The sequence below is a fragment of the Stegodyphus dumicola genome, chromosome 10 (genome assembly GCF_044657685.1).
Source record: "Stegodyphus dumicola isolate Sdum_Otavi_A_Nest chromosome 10, ASM4465768v1".
Lineage (NCBI taxonomy): Eukaryota > Metazoa > Arthropoda > Arachnida > Araneae > Eresidae > Stegodyphus > Stegodyphus dumicola.
The window spans coordinates 184,985,620-185,005,763 of record NC_140777.1 but is presented as its reverse complement, the minus strand read 5'-3'; the positions used below and the strand labels follow the sequence as shown (position 1 = coordinate 185,005,763).

General features: G+C 30.4%; 1 protein-coding gene and 1 long non-coding RNA gene across 4 annotated transcripts in view; one reads left to right on the top strand and one right to left on the bottom strand.

Moving 5' to 3' along the window:
* The window catches only part of LOC118183882 (uncharacterized), an 89,811-nt gene that overhangs the window by 16,203 nt on the left and 53,464 nt on the right, over positions 1-20,144 (top strand). For all 3 annotated transcript variants that reach the window (XM_085825989.1, XM_085825990.1, XM_035353491.2), the window contains exons 6-11: positions 568-653; positions 797-925; positions 1,071-1,251; positions 3,755-3,907; positions 11,746-11,836; positions 13,597-13,735. In XM_085825989.1, the coding sequence (XP_085682115.1) occupies positions 568-653; positions 797-925; positions 1,071-1,251; positions 3,755-3,907; positions 11,746-11,836; positions 13,597-13,735 (779 nt within the window). The remainder of the gene's footprint in view (positions 1-567; positions 654-796; positions 926-1,070; positions 1,252-3,754; positions 3,908-11,745; positions 11,837-13,596; positions 13,736-20,144) is intronic.
* On the bottom strand, positions 8,618-11,510 carry LOC118183883 (uncharacterized). The gene is made up of 4 exons (XR_004757309.2): positions 11,153-11,510; positions 10,307-10,395; positions 10,109-10,212; positions 8,618-9,416 (listed from the first exon to the last, which is right to left on the bottom strand). It is a non-coding gene; the product is annotated as an uncharacterized LOC118183883 (long non-coding RNA).

Sequence of the window (20,144 nt, the reverse complement as noted above, 5' to 3'; positions counted from 1 at the left end):
TATCGAAAGCATTTTCTTGTTCCATATTGCTGCTGTTCAACTTTTCACATTGCACCTCGAAATGCTTTTGTGTTCATTCTGAAGTCCTTTTCACATATTTGAATGCAAGGTTCTTGAAAGAATGATATAGCATCTTTTTCATTCTTTGATAAAATCAAACATTGTTAGTATTTTTTGGAAAAAAAGAAAGTGATATAAATACAGTGGCCTGTTCAAAGCTCTGATCATTATGGATACCTCATCAGTGACTAATTTTGTATCATGTTTAATGATTATCCTAAAAATTGGAACTGTATCACTAGTTACAGAAAGTTTTGACTGTTTGTTATTGGCTTTCCCCATCCTCCCAAGTTATCTTTGCAATAAAACCTGAGTGAGTTTATCTCTTAATAATAGAATTGTTCTCTAAGTTTAAAACAAATTTCCTGCCAAATAAAAAGTTTAGATTTCCGCATCATAAAATAAAATGTAATTCATGCAGTAAAAAAACATTTTAATTTTTAAAAAATTATTAAAATATAAAAATGTTTCTGTTTTATTTCTGTTTAATTAAAAATATATTCCTAGTGTGAAGAAGGTGTTACATTTTCTTTAAAAATCCCTGAACGGACTTATTTAGACGAACTGAAACAAGTGCAGTTTCTGCAAAAAGCGTAAGTTATGAAATTCTAAAATTTTCATTTATTATGTGTGAAAACTTTATTAGGTTATTTTTATGTAATATTAACTTACTTACAGTTTTATAAGGTTTTATAAGTTATTTGGTAAAGAAATCAGTTTTGCATGTTTATTTTAGCTTGAAAACTTCAAAAGCATCTGAAGTGGATGCTATTGTGGAAAGCAAGAAGTTAGAAACAACTTTAAGATTTTATGAAAATTATAAAGAATTTTTCCAGAATTTGAATATTTCTTCTGTTGCACTGGAGTAAGTTATTTGCTAGTAATTCCTTTTTTCTCACTGAATACTATTTTTATGATTAATATAGCATAAAATAATATAATCTGAAACTCTGTAAGCAGTGCATTATAGTTGTCATCATTATTATTACCGTGATTACAATTTATTTCAGGAAAAAGTTCGATAATGTTTTGGTTTCAAATATAAAGTTGCAAAAAGAGGAAAAAGAATTAAAATTATATCTATCGGATATTATTTCTCAGGAAGTTGATGTACAATGTTGTCGGGTCAGCACTGGATGCAAAAAGGAAATGTTACGTTATATTCAATATAATGAAGACAAGCTACAGCCGGTAAGACTAAACTTTAAAAGCTTTTTATTGAAATGAAAAATAAATACATATGACTTATGATAATTAGCATTATACTGATAATATTTAATACATGTTTGAAGAAATTTTCATAGATGCAACACAATAACCTCCCCCCCCCCCCGAAACTGTCAGCAGTTAGCATAGCTTATAAAAATGTGTTCACTAGTATAAATATTTTTATGGAATATGAAATTTAAAATTATAATGACATATGATTCTGGAAAACTGGCTGGAGTATATAAAAGATTTTAGACACCTTGTAAAATAAGGGACTAAATTTTAAAATATTTAAATGCATAAATATAATTTCAAAGTAAAACTTAAATATTTTATCATATATGCTGCAAGTTTCCATGTTAAAAGGTAGTACTAAATATTAACACATTTGGATGCACAGGATGTAGGCATAGCTTTGAAAAAATTGCAGATTCTATTTTAAAAGCATAAAGCTAGACATTAAAACAATAATTATGCTTGCACCTGAATTTCCAAAAATGTATATAAACATTAACAGAAACATAAGATATCAATCTGATATTGCCTAAAAATATTGCCTAAAAAGCCTGAAAAATTTCTTTTACAATAATCAAGAACTTCTTATATTATCATATAATTCTTAAATGTTGAATTGTAACACTGATAATATCTCCAAGGGATTTTCAATAATTTATTAAACTTTGATCTTAATACACTTTTATACTAAATATCCAAAATAAGTTTCTCACGCAGTTTTCTTTGACTTCTGTGCAATAGGCACTTTCATCAGTTAAATGCTATTTTCAGCTGGGGAGAAAATATTTGTTACTGCATTGAAACCACTCCTATATGACAATTTTAATACCATCATCATCATTAGTATGAATAATGCTAGTACTGATTCAGTTCTGAAAATTAAAGGGCCACTTCTAACCAAATCTGATGAACAGGGTACATAAGGAAGAAGCTGAAATTTCTCTTGCTGAGTACTAATTGGGAAAATTTGAGCCTTAGATGCAGGTGTGTTATCATGCCTGCTGAGTTCATCACAGTATTTTCCTTCTGCATCTAAACAGAGTTAGGTTAAAAGTTAGCATAATTAATAGTTGTTACAGCAGTAAATAACTAATAAGCAATGCTAGTGCCAATTCAGCTCTAAAAAAATTACAGGAAGGGAAGAAATGGCACTTCTGGCCAAATCTGGTGAATAGGATAGGTAAGTAAGAAGTTGAAATCTCCGTGCTGAACAGTAATCTGGGAAACTTAAGCCTTACATGCAGGTGTGTTATTACACCTGCTGTGCTTGCCACAGTATTTTCCCTCTTTTATAGCTAGCTGGAGTTAGGCTAAAAGTTAGTCTAATTAACATTTGTTATTGCAGTAAGCAATTAACAAGCAATAGTTCCTCTTCATGTCTCAAAAATGGTAATCAAAATCATTTCAGTGGCTTTGTTCTGAACTTGTGGATCTAGTGTCTTATTTTGATAGTCTTATTGTCACTGGCTGTTAATAAAAATTTTCTTCTTTAGTGTTTATCATGGGTAACCACTAAACAAAATTAATCTGTTTTATCTTCATTCCTATTTTCAGCATTCAAGGTATAATTTCAGCATATACTTTCAATGTGCCCAACCTTTCATGTACAATTTTTGTGTAACAATGGTGCCCATTTCTCTTACAGTCTGATAAGCTGTAATGTGTCAATTTTCCATAGCATACTCCTTAACTTATACATTTTTTTGTGGGTCATGCTCATCTCATCTAGGATCATCTTTGAATGATATTGTGTCCAGTCTAAATGTAGTAGTCAACATTTTAGTTGTTTAGAAAAATATCTAATCATTAAAAATTCCAACCATATATTAACCGTAAACCTAAATATTGCATGTGTTTTATCTTCTATTTTCAAAAACTCAGTTATTTAATGATGTTCGATGATTTTAGCTGACTAACAATATTTCACAGCCTCACATAAATCAATTGATAATTAGTGGCCGTTCTTGCATTCATTTTTATACTTGTGAAGGATAATGCAATTGCTTCTTCTGCATTCAATTTATTAATTTTCAGGCATGGAACACAGTGATTAAGCTGTAAAAATTAATTTTTATGTAATATGAAGCACATTTTTTAATGCGATAATTTTTCTAGTATGAATCAGAATGAAGATCTTAAATCCATACCAATGAATAAAATGAATTTCTAATTTACATAAATATAAATTTTACTACATAATACTTCATATAAAAATTTTAACAAGCTCTCAAGTATGCAAAATGGTAATTTTGAAAAATAATTATATTTAAAGGTGACTGTAAAGCATAAATTTGGAAAGACATAAATTCCTTTAAAATGTAATGTATTTTGTATAGAAATATATATTTGAAATTGGAAGTTTATCATCATTTCTTATTTATAAAAACGTTATAAATAAATATAGAAATATTTCTGGAATATAATACTTATATATATATATGTGTGTGTGTGTGTGTGACTTATTTTTTAGTCAATGGAAGCTTTAGAAAATCAGAGAACGAGACTAGAATATTTAGTGTATCGGCAAAGTATGAGCATAAGGAATTTGGTTAATTTAAAGCAACTAATGAAACAAACATCAAATCTCATAGAAAAGGAACATGCTGAATTACTTAATAGAAAGGTTTGAATAAAAATTTTGTTTCTTTTGGTTAAAAATATTAGAAAAGTATCAGTTTTGATGAAATATACATAATATTTTCTGAAATATTTGTATATATATGTGTAATTATTTGCTTAAATTTTGTAAAATTTTATTTATAAAACTAAGAACTTTTGTGATGCAAATAAATGTGCATATTTTGATTAATTTTAACTAGCAATAATTAATAGAAGTGTATTTAAAATGAGTCATAAATAAGATGTAATAATTTTTTTCATTAGTTAAAATTTTAATTCTTTTATATTATAATTAATTGCTGACCACTCAAATGTTTAATTTCAATGATTTGGTAATGTAAATATAAACAGAAAATCTTTTTATGCTTAATATCTTTTCAAAACGATCTAATGTAATTGTGTATACTCTGAGCAGAAGAGTTTTATGAAGTATAGCAAACCATCTCATAGCAACTACCTATCACTAACAGTTACTTCTAAAATTGGTCCTTATTTCTAAGAACACTAAATTGATGATTATAACATTCTGCTCTAAGAGGACCATTCTCTAACCTGCCAAATACATTTATTTGCAATTACTCTAATGTTTTAATTTTAATATGAATATAAACTATTTCAAGTAGGATAAAAATTGAGAAATGTGTCCCAATAAGGGAAAATAAATTAAGAAAGTTGCTATATATGCACTACTGAAACAAGTTTTATCCAACATATTAGGGAATATATTTAGGGAAATATTTATATTTTAGGGAATATATTTAGGAATATATAAGGAAAATATTTAGGGAGAAAGTTGCTTTTTATATGATTCTGCAACAGTTTTTGTCCATACCTCAGCATAATGTAATATATTATAGACTTGTTTGGGATGTAGTAGACAAATAATTCATTAGATTCATGGCTTGTTACTAGTGTTACTGCATATTTCTGCTTTTTGGGTAATTGCAGTCAATCATGCTTATTTCAAAATATTCAAGCATGGATGCTTGAAATTTTACATTTTAAATTTTGTAAATCTTGGGTGATTAACCTTATCTTAAGGATATCTTTAAAATATAAATAATTAAATTTACAAACACATGATTAAAATTATCAAAAGTGCTATTGGTGATCTATTACAGAAAAAGTTGACAAAAAAGTACAACAGATACTTGATTTATTGTATAAACCGTAGATCGCTTTAAAAAAAGGAAATGGTTGACAAAAGAGAAAAAAGTCGAATTTGATTCTTGGATCAACATTTTAATAAGTAATGATTGTTTTTGAAATTTCTAAGAATAATTTATAGTCTACGATATCTTATCTATGATAAGTGTTTCCCCTCTTACACATAAAATCTGTTTTCTGTATTTTAATATATGATTTGCTTAAATTATTTTAGAAAATTTAGTATAAGAGAAATTTTTTCTCAAGTTTTGTTTTCCTTACTGTATTCAGGGTTCGTACAGTCCTTAAAAGTCCTTAATTTTTTCAAAAATGATTTTTGGTCCTTAAAAGTCCTTAATTTTGGCCAAAATGAATAAACGGTCCTTAATTTTGCTCATTTGACATTTCTTATCATTTCTAATGATTGCCATTCTATGTGTGAATTGCGATTTCTCATGAATATGGAATTAAAATTGCACGGCTCTTAACCAATCTGTTGGCAGATTTGCGTTGCAAACGATAAAAAGAAAAAAAAAACAATTAGCTACCCGAATGAAAGTATCGGTGTCTGATTGGTTATTCACCCAATCTTTCGAAACAGGTGTTATCCATAAATTTAGGCAGATTGTGACGAAAGCGTGAAGCCGGAAGTTCTTTAAGAGGCAAAAGTAATGATGAAGGTGCTCGAGAAAAAAAAAGGGGGGGATTCTGAAAATATTTGCCAAAATTAGAGCAATCCCAACCTGGAAGGCCACAAACCTTCCAACGCCAATAGGAACGAGATGCCTGGAAAGTGCATTTTCAATAAACTGTGGCTTCATCAAGCTGACTACAAAGACTGGATATTGATGGATGACAATCCTTATAAAGCTAAATGTGGTCTTTGTTTGAAACAAATGGGAGAGTCAGCACTGAAAATTCACATGAAAATTAAGTTTCGTTTTATCATTTCAATTTGTTTTTACACGGTTTTGCTTAGCTTAATTTCTGTGTTTGTTTCAATTAAGCCATAAATTAATTTTTTATCACCTTCTATGGAGTTTATTCTCTTTTTCACATACTATATGTATGGGATATCAGGATTATGAGTTTATTTCTGCAGAGGGTCTGTTATCGATTTCGCGGAAATCTGTTGGCTCCATTTCGATTTTAGGTCGCCAAGGGCAAATTCGGTAAGGTTAGCCGAGAAAAAGTGAAGTTTGGAAATACGTTTTGAAGCTTCAATAGACAATTAAGTATTTGGTTTAATCCTGTGCTGTTGATAGTAATGCATTATTTTTGCTAATGGTGATACAATTATTAGTTGAAAACAACTAACTAATTAAAATTTTTTTAATATTTGTAAAGCTGAAAACAACTAATTGAAACTAATTTTCCTGAATTAACTAGATGCAAAATTAACTTTCATGAATTACTAAAAAGTTATTATCAAAATTTACAAAAAAAAAAAAAAAAAAAAAGAGCTTAATATTTATATGTTTACTTTATTAAACATTTCTTTCAATGTGAGTTGTTTGATTTGTTTTCTCTGCTGATACTTTAGACTAATACTATAGACATATAATTTCTTGTTGAGTTATTAAGTTCCATTGTTCAAGTCCTGTAATTGCTGTGTCGAGAATTCCGAATAACTTGTCAATCAAAATTTTTTCTCATTCAGTAACCTCTCTGTTACTTTCTTCACTATCGGTAGCTGTATTTTCTGGATTTAGAACCATACTACAGATTTCGCCCTCCGTTAATTGATTGATGATTGGGGCATTGTCATCGCAATGAAAAACTTCTGTTTAACTTTCCTAAATTCTGCCGCCTGGTGCGGCCATGCGAGCTCTGGCGCTGGTTCTGGCTTTATGTGAATAACAAATCAGTTATTCTTAATTCAAATAGCACTAAATATAATCGTTTGTCCTATGAGTATCATTAACAAAATCTATTTTCAGCATAAGGAAAGAAATTTCTGTTAAATCTCCTCTTGTCAACATTTTAGCGCATTAAACTTAAATCTGTAATCGGATAATACTCTGTTATTTGGCGTCGCTGCGTGAGTCATCACTCAAGTTGTCATCCGTTGATAAACATGCGGTGATGAAAGCAAAATACAATAAATAATGATTTGCGATTTCGGCATCAAGGATATAAAATATTGGTGTAAAATTAACAAATGTTTCGGTTTGAGATTATGCCAAGCAGATACGGAGCTATGGAGTCAAGTTACTAATCACACAAATTTATGCTAAAATAATTATTTCTTCAATAATGAGATATTTTATTTAGCGCCAAACTGAGATTAAGAATCGGGATTTCCGACATGTTTTTTTATGATGAGGGAAAAAATCTAATGCGCATGCGTAAAGCATACCCCTTCCCTCCAAAAAAGCCCTAAAAAATTGGTTGGTGGTGGCTTTGAGGTCCGGATTTTAGATCATTCCAGATATTGGATGTCCGGATCTCGGAATTTGTACTGTATATATATATATATGTACTATATATATAAATAGTAAAAAATATATAATTTCAGTATACATTTCTTATTATATATAGATAGATAGATAGATAGATAGATAGATACATTATATACATATATATGCGATACTTAATTTTACTAATGCCTTGCATGTAATGCCCCTTTTAGCTGCAAAACATCTTTCCCTTCTCAACTGCAGAGTTTCTTCTAACAGTATCATGAATTTTATCAAATTAGAAGAACCATCTACTTCAGGAAAAGATGTAACTGGTAATTCAACATCAATAAGTGTAGAAAATAATAAAATAAATTCTTTTCTTTTCAAATCTGAAGTTACAGATGCAGAAATATTGTGGGATTTTAAGTGCATCAAAAGCCACTATTCTTTTAAATTGTGCGATGATATTGGGCCTTTATTCACTAAAATGTTCCTGGATAGTTCCATTGCAAAATAGTTTTCATGTGGTGAAAAGAAATATACTTATATCTGTTATTTTGGTCTTGGCCCTTATTTTAAAACTTTGTTACTAAAGCATTGTAAAAATGCTGAGTTTTTTACATTACTATTTGATGAGACTCTTAATCTGACAAATTAAAAGAAGCAACTAGATATTTATGTGAGGTACTGGCATCACGAAAATAAGGTCAGAACTCAGTACCTTACTTCTGCATTTATGGGGCATACAAAAAGTGAAATTATTTTATCCAAATTTTATGAATGTGTTGGAAAACTAGACTTGTCAAAACTCTTACAAATATCGATGGATGGTCCTGCAGTAAACTGGAAATTTTATGATTTATTGCAACAGGACTTGACAAAGGAATATATCATTCAATGCTTGACATTAGGGACATGCGGTTTACACATTCTTAACAATGCTTTCAAGCATAGGATGTCATCCACTGGCTGGGACATTCCATCATTCTTATCCTCCTTATATTGGATTTTTAAAGATTCTCCTGCAAGACGTGAAGATTTTTTAAGTATATCTGGCTTAAAAAAGCTACCTGTGAAATTCTGCTTTTATTGATGGTTGCAAAATGTCCCAGCAGTTGAAAGAGCCATTGAAATATGGGATGACTTGCTACTGTACTTTAAAAAAGTTGAAATGGGGAAGTTTAAAAAAAAATTCATCGAAATCCTTCTCAAATATTTTGGAGGCAACTAAAGATAAAGCATTTCTTATAAAATTAAATTTTTTTCTCTCTCTGTCGAAAATATTATTGCCTTTCCTTGAATATTATCAAAGTGATAAACCACTTATTCCATTTTTTGCTGAAGATATCTTAAAACTTGTAAATGATTGCCTTCAGCACTTTAAAATTTTGAAACTAGAATATTCAAAAATAACTAAAGCAGAAAATCTTTATAAATTTAATTTTAATGATCCAAATTGTTATAATGATAAAAGAAAAGTTTATTTGGGATTCATTGCTGAGCAGTTAATGAATGATAAATGCCACAAGAAGGACATTTCACAAGCTGAAAGTTTTGCATTGAAACAAGGTCAACAATGTGTCTTAACAATAGTACAACACTTAATGTCTAAATGTCCAATAAATTATTCTCTTATTCAAAATGCATCTTGTATAGACCTGCGATTGATGGTTAAAAGTCCAGAAAAAGCCCAGAACAAAATGAAAATATTTCTAACGGTATTAATGCAGAATAAACGTGTTTTACAAGATGATTGGGATGAAATTCTGCTGCAGTTTGGAGAGTTTCTAGACAAAGTAGTTAAGACAAATTTACATGAATTTTCTACTTTTGATCCTCAAAATCTTTAACTTGACACATTTCTCACTTCTTATTTTCATGATTTTCACTATTCAAAAGTATGGAAAATAGTGAAAATGATTCTTATCTTGTCACATGGACAGGTCTCTGTGGAAAGGGGCTTCTCTGTAAATAAAACAATTGAAATTGAAAATTTAAGTGACTCATCATACATTTTTCAATGCACAGTATTTGATTACATAAAATTTTAATAATAAAATATTCTTACATTTAATTCTTACATTAATAACAAAATATTCTTACATTTTGATTATAATAGTAGTTGACTGTGTTTAAATAAATATCAAATAAGTTAATAATAATCATGTAAATCTCTAAAACAGTGACTGTTATTAGTGTAAAATACACTTATACATGTTTTTAAAGAAATTATGTTCCTAATTTAATGTTATCTACTTCATAACTTGTAGGGAGTTAGTTTAATTTTCAATATTGTTTTATGGTAATTATTAAAGTGAATTTAATAATAGTGCATAATACACACTTTTGTTAGTTTCTTAAAGTGAAATTACAAGCATGAAGTCGGTTGTATGGATAATTGCTTTATTCTATTTGTTTTTTTGTTTGCTGATAGGTCCTTAATTTTTTCTTTGATGGTCCTTAAAAGTCCTTAATTTTCATGTAAGGAAATGTGTACGAACCCTGTGTATTACTCATTACTTCTATTTATGGTTAATATAATGATATTAATAAACTATAAAATGAAGCAAATCATAGACATTAAGTTATACCCTAATTGCTTAAAAGCTGCATCAATTTTAGAAAAAAATAGCTAATTAATTAAAAATGGTTCTTACTTATTAGTTACCTGGAGACAAATCTTCATATGAAGACCAATGGATTTGTTTTTGAGAATATTTTCTTAAAAACAGCCCTCTAAGGCAAATACAGGAAACCTGTTCTATAAATGTTGACTTTATATCATTTTGCTCTTTAATTGCTTGCAAAAACTATGTCAAATATATCAATCTTAGCAGTCAAAAATAATGTCTTACTTTAAGCTTCTCAGATCAACTGTACAGCATCACAAATTTCAACTTTCGATGCTGAAGAAAGTAGGCACAAGGTATGTTCAGGATGTGACCTGAAAGATACAAATGATGGTAAGATAGATGAACTTCATTCTCTTTGGCCTATTCTGTAAGCCCTATGCTCTCTGCAACTATGAATTATCATTGCTGCCACCATTTTAAATCAATGTTTTCAATATTCACCTGCCCCCCTGATATTCACCCTGAAGATCGAATTGCACTGTACATATAATATTTCTTTTATGGGGATTGTGTATTTTTAATGTCATAATTCCTTTCCAAAATATCATTTAGTGTAATTTAATAGCTTTCTTGCAGTTCTGCGAATAAGCAGAACCATTTCTCATGTAAATCCATGATAACTGCTTCTTTAGTTTTTGTCATTATGACTATGGAAGGTTTCATAGAAATATTGGGCCTTCACAAAACTAAAGAAACTTGTATTCCTAAAATACTGTGCCTACAATAATAAAATTATGCATCCATCTACATGTCACAAATAATATAACAAGAGGCAAGTGTAAAACATAGCTACAAAAATTAATGTCCAAATTTGCTTCAGTAAAAGAGAGAGAAGTGATTCACAGTTAAAATACTATAAGTTAAACGGTATTTTAATTGTGAGTCAATTCTCTTGAAATAGTAATATGAAGGTTGTAGAGGCATTATATTAGGTTTTTTTAATGCAAAAAATGTGCAGTGCTCTTGCCAGGATAAGAACTCTGGACTTCCTGAATATGCATTGAGTATGCTTCCAGTTACTCCATGAAGGCATGTGGAAAGAAGGGAGAAAGTATCTTATATACATACCCTTTCAAAGTGTAACTGGGGATGAGGGGACCCAATCGCCAAGTCATGGTGGTGACGAATTATTGTCCACTACCATTTAGTTCAGGCACCACTGTAGAGTCATTAGCTTTTTTGAATGCTGGATATGTGAAAAATGTGCAATGACCTTACTGGACTATTAGCAAAATGATTTAAACTCCGGAACCCCCAACAATGCATCAAGTGTGCTTCCGGTTACACCCCAAAAGCCTGTAGAAAGGAAGGAGAAACTATCTTATGAAGTGTTGATAAATATTCAAATTTTATATATATTTCAAATTGGCCAAAGTGTTCAGAATTAAAATGAAGTGTTAAAATCAGTCTGTGCGGGTTTGGCAAGATGTCTGATGGCTATAACGTTCATTTTCAGGGCTTTTATGCATAAAGATAATAATTTTACATAGATGATTTATAAATTTAATTGTATTAATTTGTGTATTTGTGCCATTAATGCTGTTCACATTTTAAGTCAAAAAGGAGAAAATTGTTCAGAGAATTATTAAAGGTTTTTTTAAAGTATTATAGCTTATTTTGACAGTTTTATTTAATGCCACATTTTTTGTTTATATTTCCAGGTTCAATATCAAGAAAAAATAAATAAATGTCATGAGAAGAGTGAATATTTATCCGAAAATTCCATCTTTGTGTCATTATATAAAATTCTAAGTAAGAAAATATTTTGTAATTTCACTGTTCATATTGCACAAATGAATAACGAAGACTTACTGAAAATGCAACAAAAACAAAACACTTTTCATTCACTTTTCAAGCTGGAAATAATCATTAATTAAAGTGGAATTCCTTGCTACCCATGAAAGATCTCTGCATTATGCTAAAAAAAGAGACATAAATATTCTGTGGAATGTATACTTGAGAACTGTGGTGTAAAATTTATAACTCTGTTCCTTCAGCATAAGCATGTGTAAATCTTTGAATTTATAAATTTTTTTATTCAGGATTTTTTGGGGCTATTTGTTGTTACAGCAAGAACTGCTCATATGATATTTATTTTTGGTACTTTTCCGTTTCGCCGGCACAAATCTCGCTAAGCGGGTTTTATTGGTGACAACATACATATAAGGTTACCTTCATTAAGAACATAGTAGAACATGAATTAAACATAACTAAGTACTTTATTTTACTAATATGAAATAAAATGAATGAAAAGATAAATTAAGTAAAAGTTAATAGTTCAGCTGGTAGTTAACCTCACAATAATTAAACTCAGTCCAAGCAGGATTCAATTAATGATGATCATTTTTCACACATTATCAGTCCTCAATAAATACATTCAGAAGGCTCATCTGCTCTCATATGGCTAGGGAACATGTCTTGTTCTCAGCACTTCCAGCGCTCGTCTGCTGCTCTGCGCTAAGCTGTGATGACCTCATGCCTTGCTGGGTACAAGTAGAGGGAGTCGAAGAATCTACTTCCACATAGAGTGTACATATAAAAAATGTTAACAAATGTTCTAAATTTTTTTTTTATTTTGAAGGCATAAACATTTTAATATCACTTAAAATTAAGCCAATAAATAAAGACAATAAATTTGTAAAAAGACATTAATTTAAGAATTTACTATGCATTCATGGTTCAACATCCTGATTCACCAGTTCATATCACATGACCCAAATGATCTCATCTCACGTAAATTATGCTACAAAAATCTAATTCTCTCAGTATTTATCTACATTAATTTCAAGTTAAATCTTAATTAGGAATACAAGTTTAAATGCAAGAAACATTTTAATTCGTATGAATAGCTTACTCAGAAATTATGTAAAACCACAGTACTTTACTTCGCTAGTGCATTCTCATTGGAATTGATGAATTTAACACTTGACTTTGCCTTTTCTGTATTTTCTGATGAGCGGTGTGATAGCACCCTAATTGAATTAATTACCGCGAATGGCCTTAGGGCATAAAATTGAACTATCTGATAAAAATTCTATGTAATTGAAAGCCTGTATTGAAAGAAACAATCAATCTGATAAGAGATGGCTGCAACTTGTTTTGAAAATGAGGCCTAAAAGGTTACCAGCGAGGATATTCCGTTTGGCTTCGATAGTACTATTATTGGCGACTTTATCGTCTGCGCCGGCAAAACGGAAAAGTACCTTATTTATAATATAATTTCAAGAGCAGTTTTTTAATTGCTAGGAAATAACGTAAGCACATTGATCAGTTCTAATAAGTAAGGACAAAATAAATGCTTGTAATACATTTGATTACATTAATGCATTATTTTGCATTACAGATAAAATATTAATATCCTACAATTATTCAGAATCCTACAGAATATTCAATTAGTTCTATTTTTAGTCTAACTATTCATTATAATAATTAAAATTTTAATGCATTTATGATTATATATATATATATATAAAACTAATATTAATTCAAGTATTATATTTATATATTTTAAGCTCACACAGAAGATTTGAAAAAGCTAGATATGTCTCATGTTCATTTAGATGATGTTTTGAATGCAGTTCTTAAGTTTCATAAAGAAACATCAAGTATAGACGAACATTTCAATGAAAATTTGAAGGCAGTTGACTCCATGTAAGTACAATCTAGATTATGAATTTTATTTTATTTTGATTAATTTTTTTTCACCATCAAAGGAAAAAATCAAGATAGAGGTATCTATAAATATCCAAGTTATGCAATAAAATATGAAAACATTAAAAATAAGGTAAGCCAAATAATTACATCTGTAACACACACACACAAAATTAAAAATGTATAGCTAATTTTATGGAAGTGAATATAAAAATTAATCATTTTGTTGAGACATTAGGTTATTTCAAAGCAGGAAAGATGAAAAATGAGGAATGCCCTCGCCAGGACTCAACCCACGGTCCTCTCAAATATGCATCGAGCGTGCGACACTATGAAGGCATGCTAAGAAGGCAGGAGAAATACCTTACATACTCCCCATTTTAAAGGGTGACTGGGGTTTTAGAGGCCCCAATTGCCAAATCCTTGTGGGGAGAATCGTCAAACCACCTTTTTAGTTTGGGTGCCACTGTAGAAATATTAGGATATTTTGGAAGCAGAAGAGATGAAAAAAAGTGAGCAACGCCTTCACCGGGATTTGAACCACGGACATCACGAATAGGCGCCGATCGTGTTGACCACTACACTACTAAAGCATGCTAAGAAGGTGGGAGAAATACCTTATATACTCCCCCTTTTAAAAGGCAACTGGGGTTTTGGTAACCCAATCGCCAAATCCTGGTGGTGGAGAATTGTCATCCACCACCTTTTTTAGTTCAGGCGCCACTGTAGAGACATTAGGATTTTATGGAAGCAGAAGAGTTGAAAAAATTAGCAATGCCATCGCTGGGAATCGAACCACAGACCTCTTGAATATGTGCCGAGCGTGCTGACCACTACACCACGAAGGCACGCTAAGAAGGTGGAAGATAATGGAGAACATTTCAGCATTGTGTTTTACAGCAAACTGATTAGTATTTGAAACATTATTATAGTCATTTATTAAATTCAAAATTTTTTCTTGTGCTATTCAAATTGGTTTCTGGCTTCCTATCTAAAGATTTTTTTAAATGAAGACAAAAATGAAATATGTTGCCTTATTAATCCTCCAAAAAATACTTCTGGTACACAGATATCTTCTTAAATATACTTAAATTTTTCCTGACATACATAAAAACTCATTGTATATTTCTCTGAGTTAGGCTGTGTTAAAGGCGGTTTAACTGCATGGTTATAAATTTGTTCAATAAAAAATTCTAGTCAGTTTTGATTGTCAGGGGACTAAAAATCAAAATTAAATCGGACATATCAATAAATCAAAGACAATAGAGCTTTAACATGAACTAAATGCTAATTTTTTTTCTTTGTACTTCTCCGTTATGTAGTTCTCTTATGTTTTAAAAGACACATCAATTAAAAATTCGTTCTGTTTCATTTTAGTTTTTAAAATAAATCTAGCCATTTCTTTATCAAGAGTAATGAATGATTTAAAAAAATTCTCATCTACAGAGAACTTCATAAATATATATATATATATTTTTGAACTTCAAAGTTTCATTCTTTTCAGTTTGTGGATTTTGGACACAAACTTCGCTGAATGCCATTTGAGAGGAAATGTTAATGCAAGTCTTCTTGCATGTTAATGCTAGTCTAAGATTGCAACAAGCAATCCCATTAAGTAAATGCATAACTACATCTTAGTAAATAACTTAGCCTTTCATTTGCATAAAACTTCATATGGCATTAATTTACAGCAGAATAATATTATAGCAAATTTTTGTTCCTAAATAACTAAGCCTTCCATTTGCATAAAACTTCATATGGCATTAGTTTATGTCAGAATAATATCATAGCAAATTTTCATTCTTTCTGTTCTCCTCCTGAAAATTATTCACAAGGCAATGCACCATATTGCCATATAGGCAACTCGTGATGTCAACAGAATAGAGCTATGTGGCAACTCAGGTATGTGCCCACAGTGAGCAACAGCTGATTTTTGGCTTCACATTTACCAGTGATTTTCCTGAGTAATGTTTGGTTTGTCACATTCGAGTATATATATATATATATATATATATATATATATTTCTTGTGAGGAATTTTAATGGGACTTGAGTTTGCCGGCTGATGAAAAAGAAAGTGTTGGATATCTTCAGAAATGTAGCGTTTTGCAAAAATTCGCAGTCTATAAGGTCGTACTTTTTGAATGACTAAATTTTATGAATCAAAATTTGTGCAATTCTTTAATTTTTTTTTAAGTGAGACCAGATCACTGTTTCCATAGAAAGAACAGTTCCCTCTCTTCAAAAAAGGTTATTTTATTATGGATGTTTTGGGGTTTTTTATATAATTCCTAGTGCAGTGCCATTTTTTAAAATGGCTGTTGTCTTTCACACATTAGCTTGGCAAAAAATTAGTCACCAGTGGTTGGTGACTTTTTGGAAGGAAGGGTAAAAAGAAGTACTGTAAATTTAGTATGGCAAATTTAATTGCAATATTTTATGTATAGTACTCACCACTTATTAAACTCACTGGTTAATTAACTCAGCCACTTATTAGTTTCAAATTTCCAAGAACCAAAAGAAATAAATATTAATCAACAGAAAAACAGCTGTTTATTAACTCAGCTCTGCCATTTATTAAACTCAGACTGGCAAAAGGCTGATTCTTTAGTGATGAAAATATCCTAATTGTACCTATCAAAGCTTCCATATTTTACCTATTTACTGTATTATGGATGGTGACTTTATGATTTGGGTATGTAATTCTTCAATAAATTGGGTTTGACCAAAATTTTTTTACCCCTCATCCCTGTACCTGTGAGACTTTGGATGTTGTTTTCCGAGTTCTTTGCCCTCAGAGGATTTTAGAGCGCAGAATTTCCTTATTTTTAGGTTAACAAAAACAATTCTGAATACCAGCTTATAGAAGGTGATAGTGCAAATTCTGTATCCCATATCTTAATGGTTCTATCTTTAAGATCCTCCTCTTGGAATAGATACATTATGTTCACAAAGAGTTATAAAAATTCTTCATGTAATGCTTCTAAGCATTACCATTAATTGATGGGCTTTGGATGGAGCATAAATGGTAACTGTAGACTAAAATAAAGGAAGGAAAGCATGAAAAATGCTTGTAATCATGAAGTGGCATATTGACTGAATAAACAAAGGGCAATCTTTCTTTAAATTTTGAAATTTGAATAAATCATTCAAAATGCCAAGCAAAAAGATGCCTGAAATGTCTAAAAGGAAAGGATAAGTTGTTAAAACATTTTATTGTTCTTGATAATTGCAGCCAAAAAAAACTACATATTAACTGCAATTTCCTAAACAGCATTGTGCGTTTACTTAAACAAAGAATTATAATTAACGAAGAACTAGCTGCAAATGCAAGTATTCACATGTGAATTTTAATTATTTAGTCATTATTGAACTCATATTGAGTAAGTACTTTAATTTCTTGTCAAACAGGTTTCCCTCTCTTTATGATAGTGCACAGCATGGGTGAGGAAAATTCAGCTAGCAAATAAAGAATCACATGCAAAGCGTAGTTATATTTCTTATTGGCACCACTGAGTAAAGAAAAAATACATTTATTATTCTATATTCCAGTTATGGGTTAAAGATTATTTTCATCATTCCATAAATTTGGGTTATTTCTTCAACACAATGCAATGTGTATGTATCTATTTAAAGAATATTTGTGTTTTAGGCACATACAATTCATTCAATATCCCCCTTTCCAACATTTTCCGAATGTGAATTTTCCACTGTAGCTTTTGGTTTTCCCATATTAACATTTGCTGTCATAATACTCCTTTTAACACTAATGAAAAATGAAAATGTCTTTAAGGAAATGCAAAAGAGAGAGAAAACTGAAAAACCATTGTAATTGTTTTTCTATAATCATTTTAAGCTATGAAGCCAAAAAATGTTTGTATTTCTAGAGCTTTTTTCATTAATTTGCTATATGCCAGGAGAGAATTTTGTGTCAACCGACATATGCTTCACAAGTTGCAGGAAGAGAAATTCAACATTATTCATCACACTTAGATACTTCTAGATCCCAGGTTCGAGCCTCACAACTGGATTTTTCAAATTTACTGCTTATCCATGGACTTTTCAACTTTTCAAACTTTCTGCTCCTTTTAGGACCCCTTACTCATATTTTTCCTGACCACCAAATGACTGACTTCGCTCAGAGCTCTTTTTCCACATGCGAACGATAGGTGCAAATAAGCATCTTATTTTTGCTCACATGCACAAAAGTCCTTTGCCATACTTAATCTATCTTATTAAAACTCATTAGAAGTTGCGTACCAGAATAGCAAATTCTGATTCTGCTAAATGAATACAAGGCATGCAAAATTTACTATACAAAACTGAACTGACTGTGTTACAGAACATTTCTAGAACACACATTAATAGTTAAAAGAGAAACTGCAGTTGGTTTAAGAAACTGACGGAATAAGATAATGTTTTATAAGCATGCGATATGTACCCGACAATTAAGATAGCACTGGTTATTGACAAAACCCTTGATGTTTGAAGAAAAGTCAAGAATTTATTTCTGATGTGCCATAACAACAAGAACTCATGGAAGACAAATAATATTTTTACTGATTTTCTTTTGGAATGGGAGAGCAAACTGAAAAATGGAAAAATATCTGTGCAGCACATGCATATCTTTTTGAAAAACATTAGCATCTTTTCTTGCAAATATAACTTCTAACATTCAACCTTTAATTTGAGGGTATTGCAAAAGCTTTCAAATGTCATTTTAAAAAAGATGCATTGCAAATGATGAAGATAATTGAATTTTATGAAAAAAGTGAGCACTCGATACTCGAAAAGTCGATATCTCTGTTTGAGGCTATGCATATTAAGTTAGTGCAAGGGATGAATCTCTTAAAATCATTTAAAAAGTATTTTTGAAATATTACTTTTACACAGAAGAGGCTAATAACTAACTGCAGTTATAGTCTGAAGAGGAACTGCAGACTATAACTGATATTTCAGATATCAACAAGGATTCATTTTAGGAGATTTGTCAATTAACAATATTGAGACAAGGTGCAAAAAATTGACTACAGATGTGTTAAAAGAACTGCAAAAACTGACATCATCAATCAAATCTAGAAACGCACTGCAAATTTTAAGAAAAATTCTTGAACTGAAGTATGCTGATCAGAAAAGCAATAAGCAGTTTTAGATAAACTATACTTTTGTGTACATAATCTGCTGTCTTTTAATTCTGCATTTGAGTGTATAAGTACTACTTTAAAAATTATATAGCATGTGTCAGAAATTTATTTGCCTACAATTTTGTAGATGTTGTAAAGAAAACATATTTTTTGCAAATCTGATTTGTTTGAATTTACATTTTCAAACTTAAATGTATTTCGTCATTGTTTGGTTTAAATCAAAATATGATAAGGAAATTGAGGCTGAAAAGCAGTAGACTTTTATAGTAATAAATCCAAAATTTCAAATTTCCATATCTTACAAACTCTGCTTCTATGCCTTCATTACATTTTATATTCAATAAATATTTATTAAATAATTATTAAACTGAGTGCATTTAGTTCTATGGAAACAATTTATAAAAATTATAAAGGAATAAATACCATGAAAGTTAAAATGCTATGTATTATTGCAACCACTTTAGTAGAATCACCAAATTTTCAGAATGTGCCAAACTCTGGCAAATATGCTCATAATCATTCATCAGACAGCTGTGCTCATATTGTTGCATTTCTAAGGGTTTTGTGGATTTGGAGTTGATTGATGACAATAATCAATATGACTCTTGATGAAGAATGAAAAACAATTTATTATCCAGTATTACTCAGGACAGCTCCAAAAACATGTTTACTGTCGTCGAAAAACTACGACAAACACACTGAAACAGTCAGCAACACAACCTTCAGACTATACAGTGAAGACAGCTTCACGGCACTAGAGTCCAGCTCCTGACTCAGTTTGGTCCTTCTCAAACTCAACGTACTCTCGAGACTCTCCACATTGCACCAACTCAAGACTGGACTACAAGACACTCAATTGACTCATGATCGACTATGAGACACTACTCTACTCCATGTACCAGCCAGGTTTATATAGCTTTTGGGCTGCCTTCAAGAACATTCTGGGCCAAACCGGTAAGAATTCGTTCTAGAATGTTCTCCATTCATCCATGGCATGTCGCCAATTTTGTTGCAAAATGGGTGATTTTGCACCAAATATAACAACCCTGCTCTGCCATTTTCTGGCAACCCTAAACTCGCCTTGCGGAGAAGCTATCTTACCACAGTTGGACATTTCGTAACAGTAACAATCAATCAAGCAAAATTATTATTTTCGTATGCATTTCTAGTTCCAATGGATTTTATAGACAATTTTTTTTTTTTTTTTTTTTTTTTTTTTTTTGTTTTAAACTTAATTTTAAAATATGTGCTTGTGGAATTTGATAA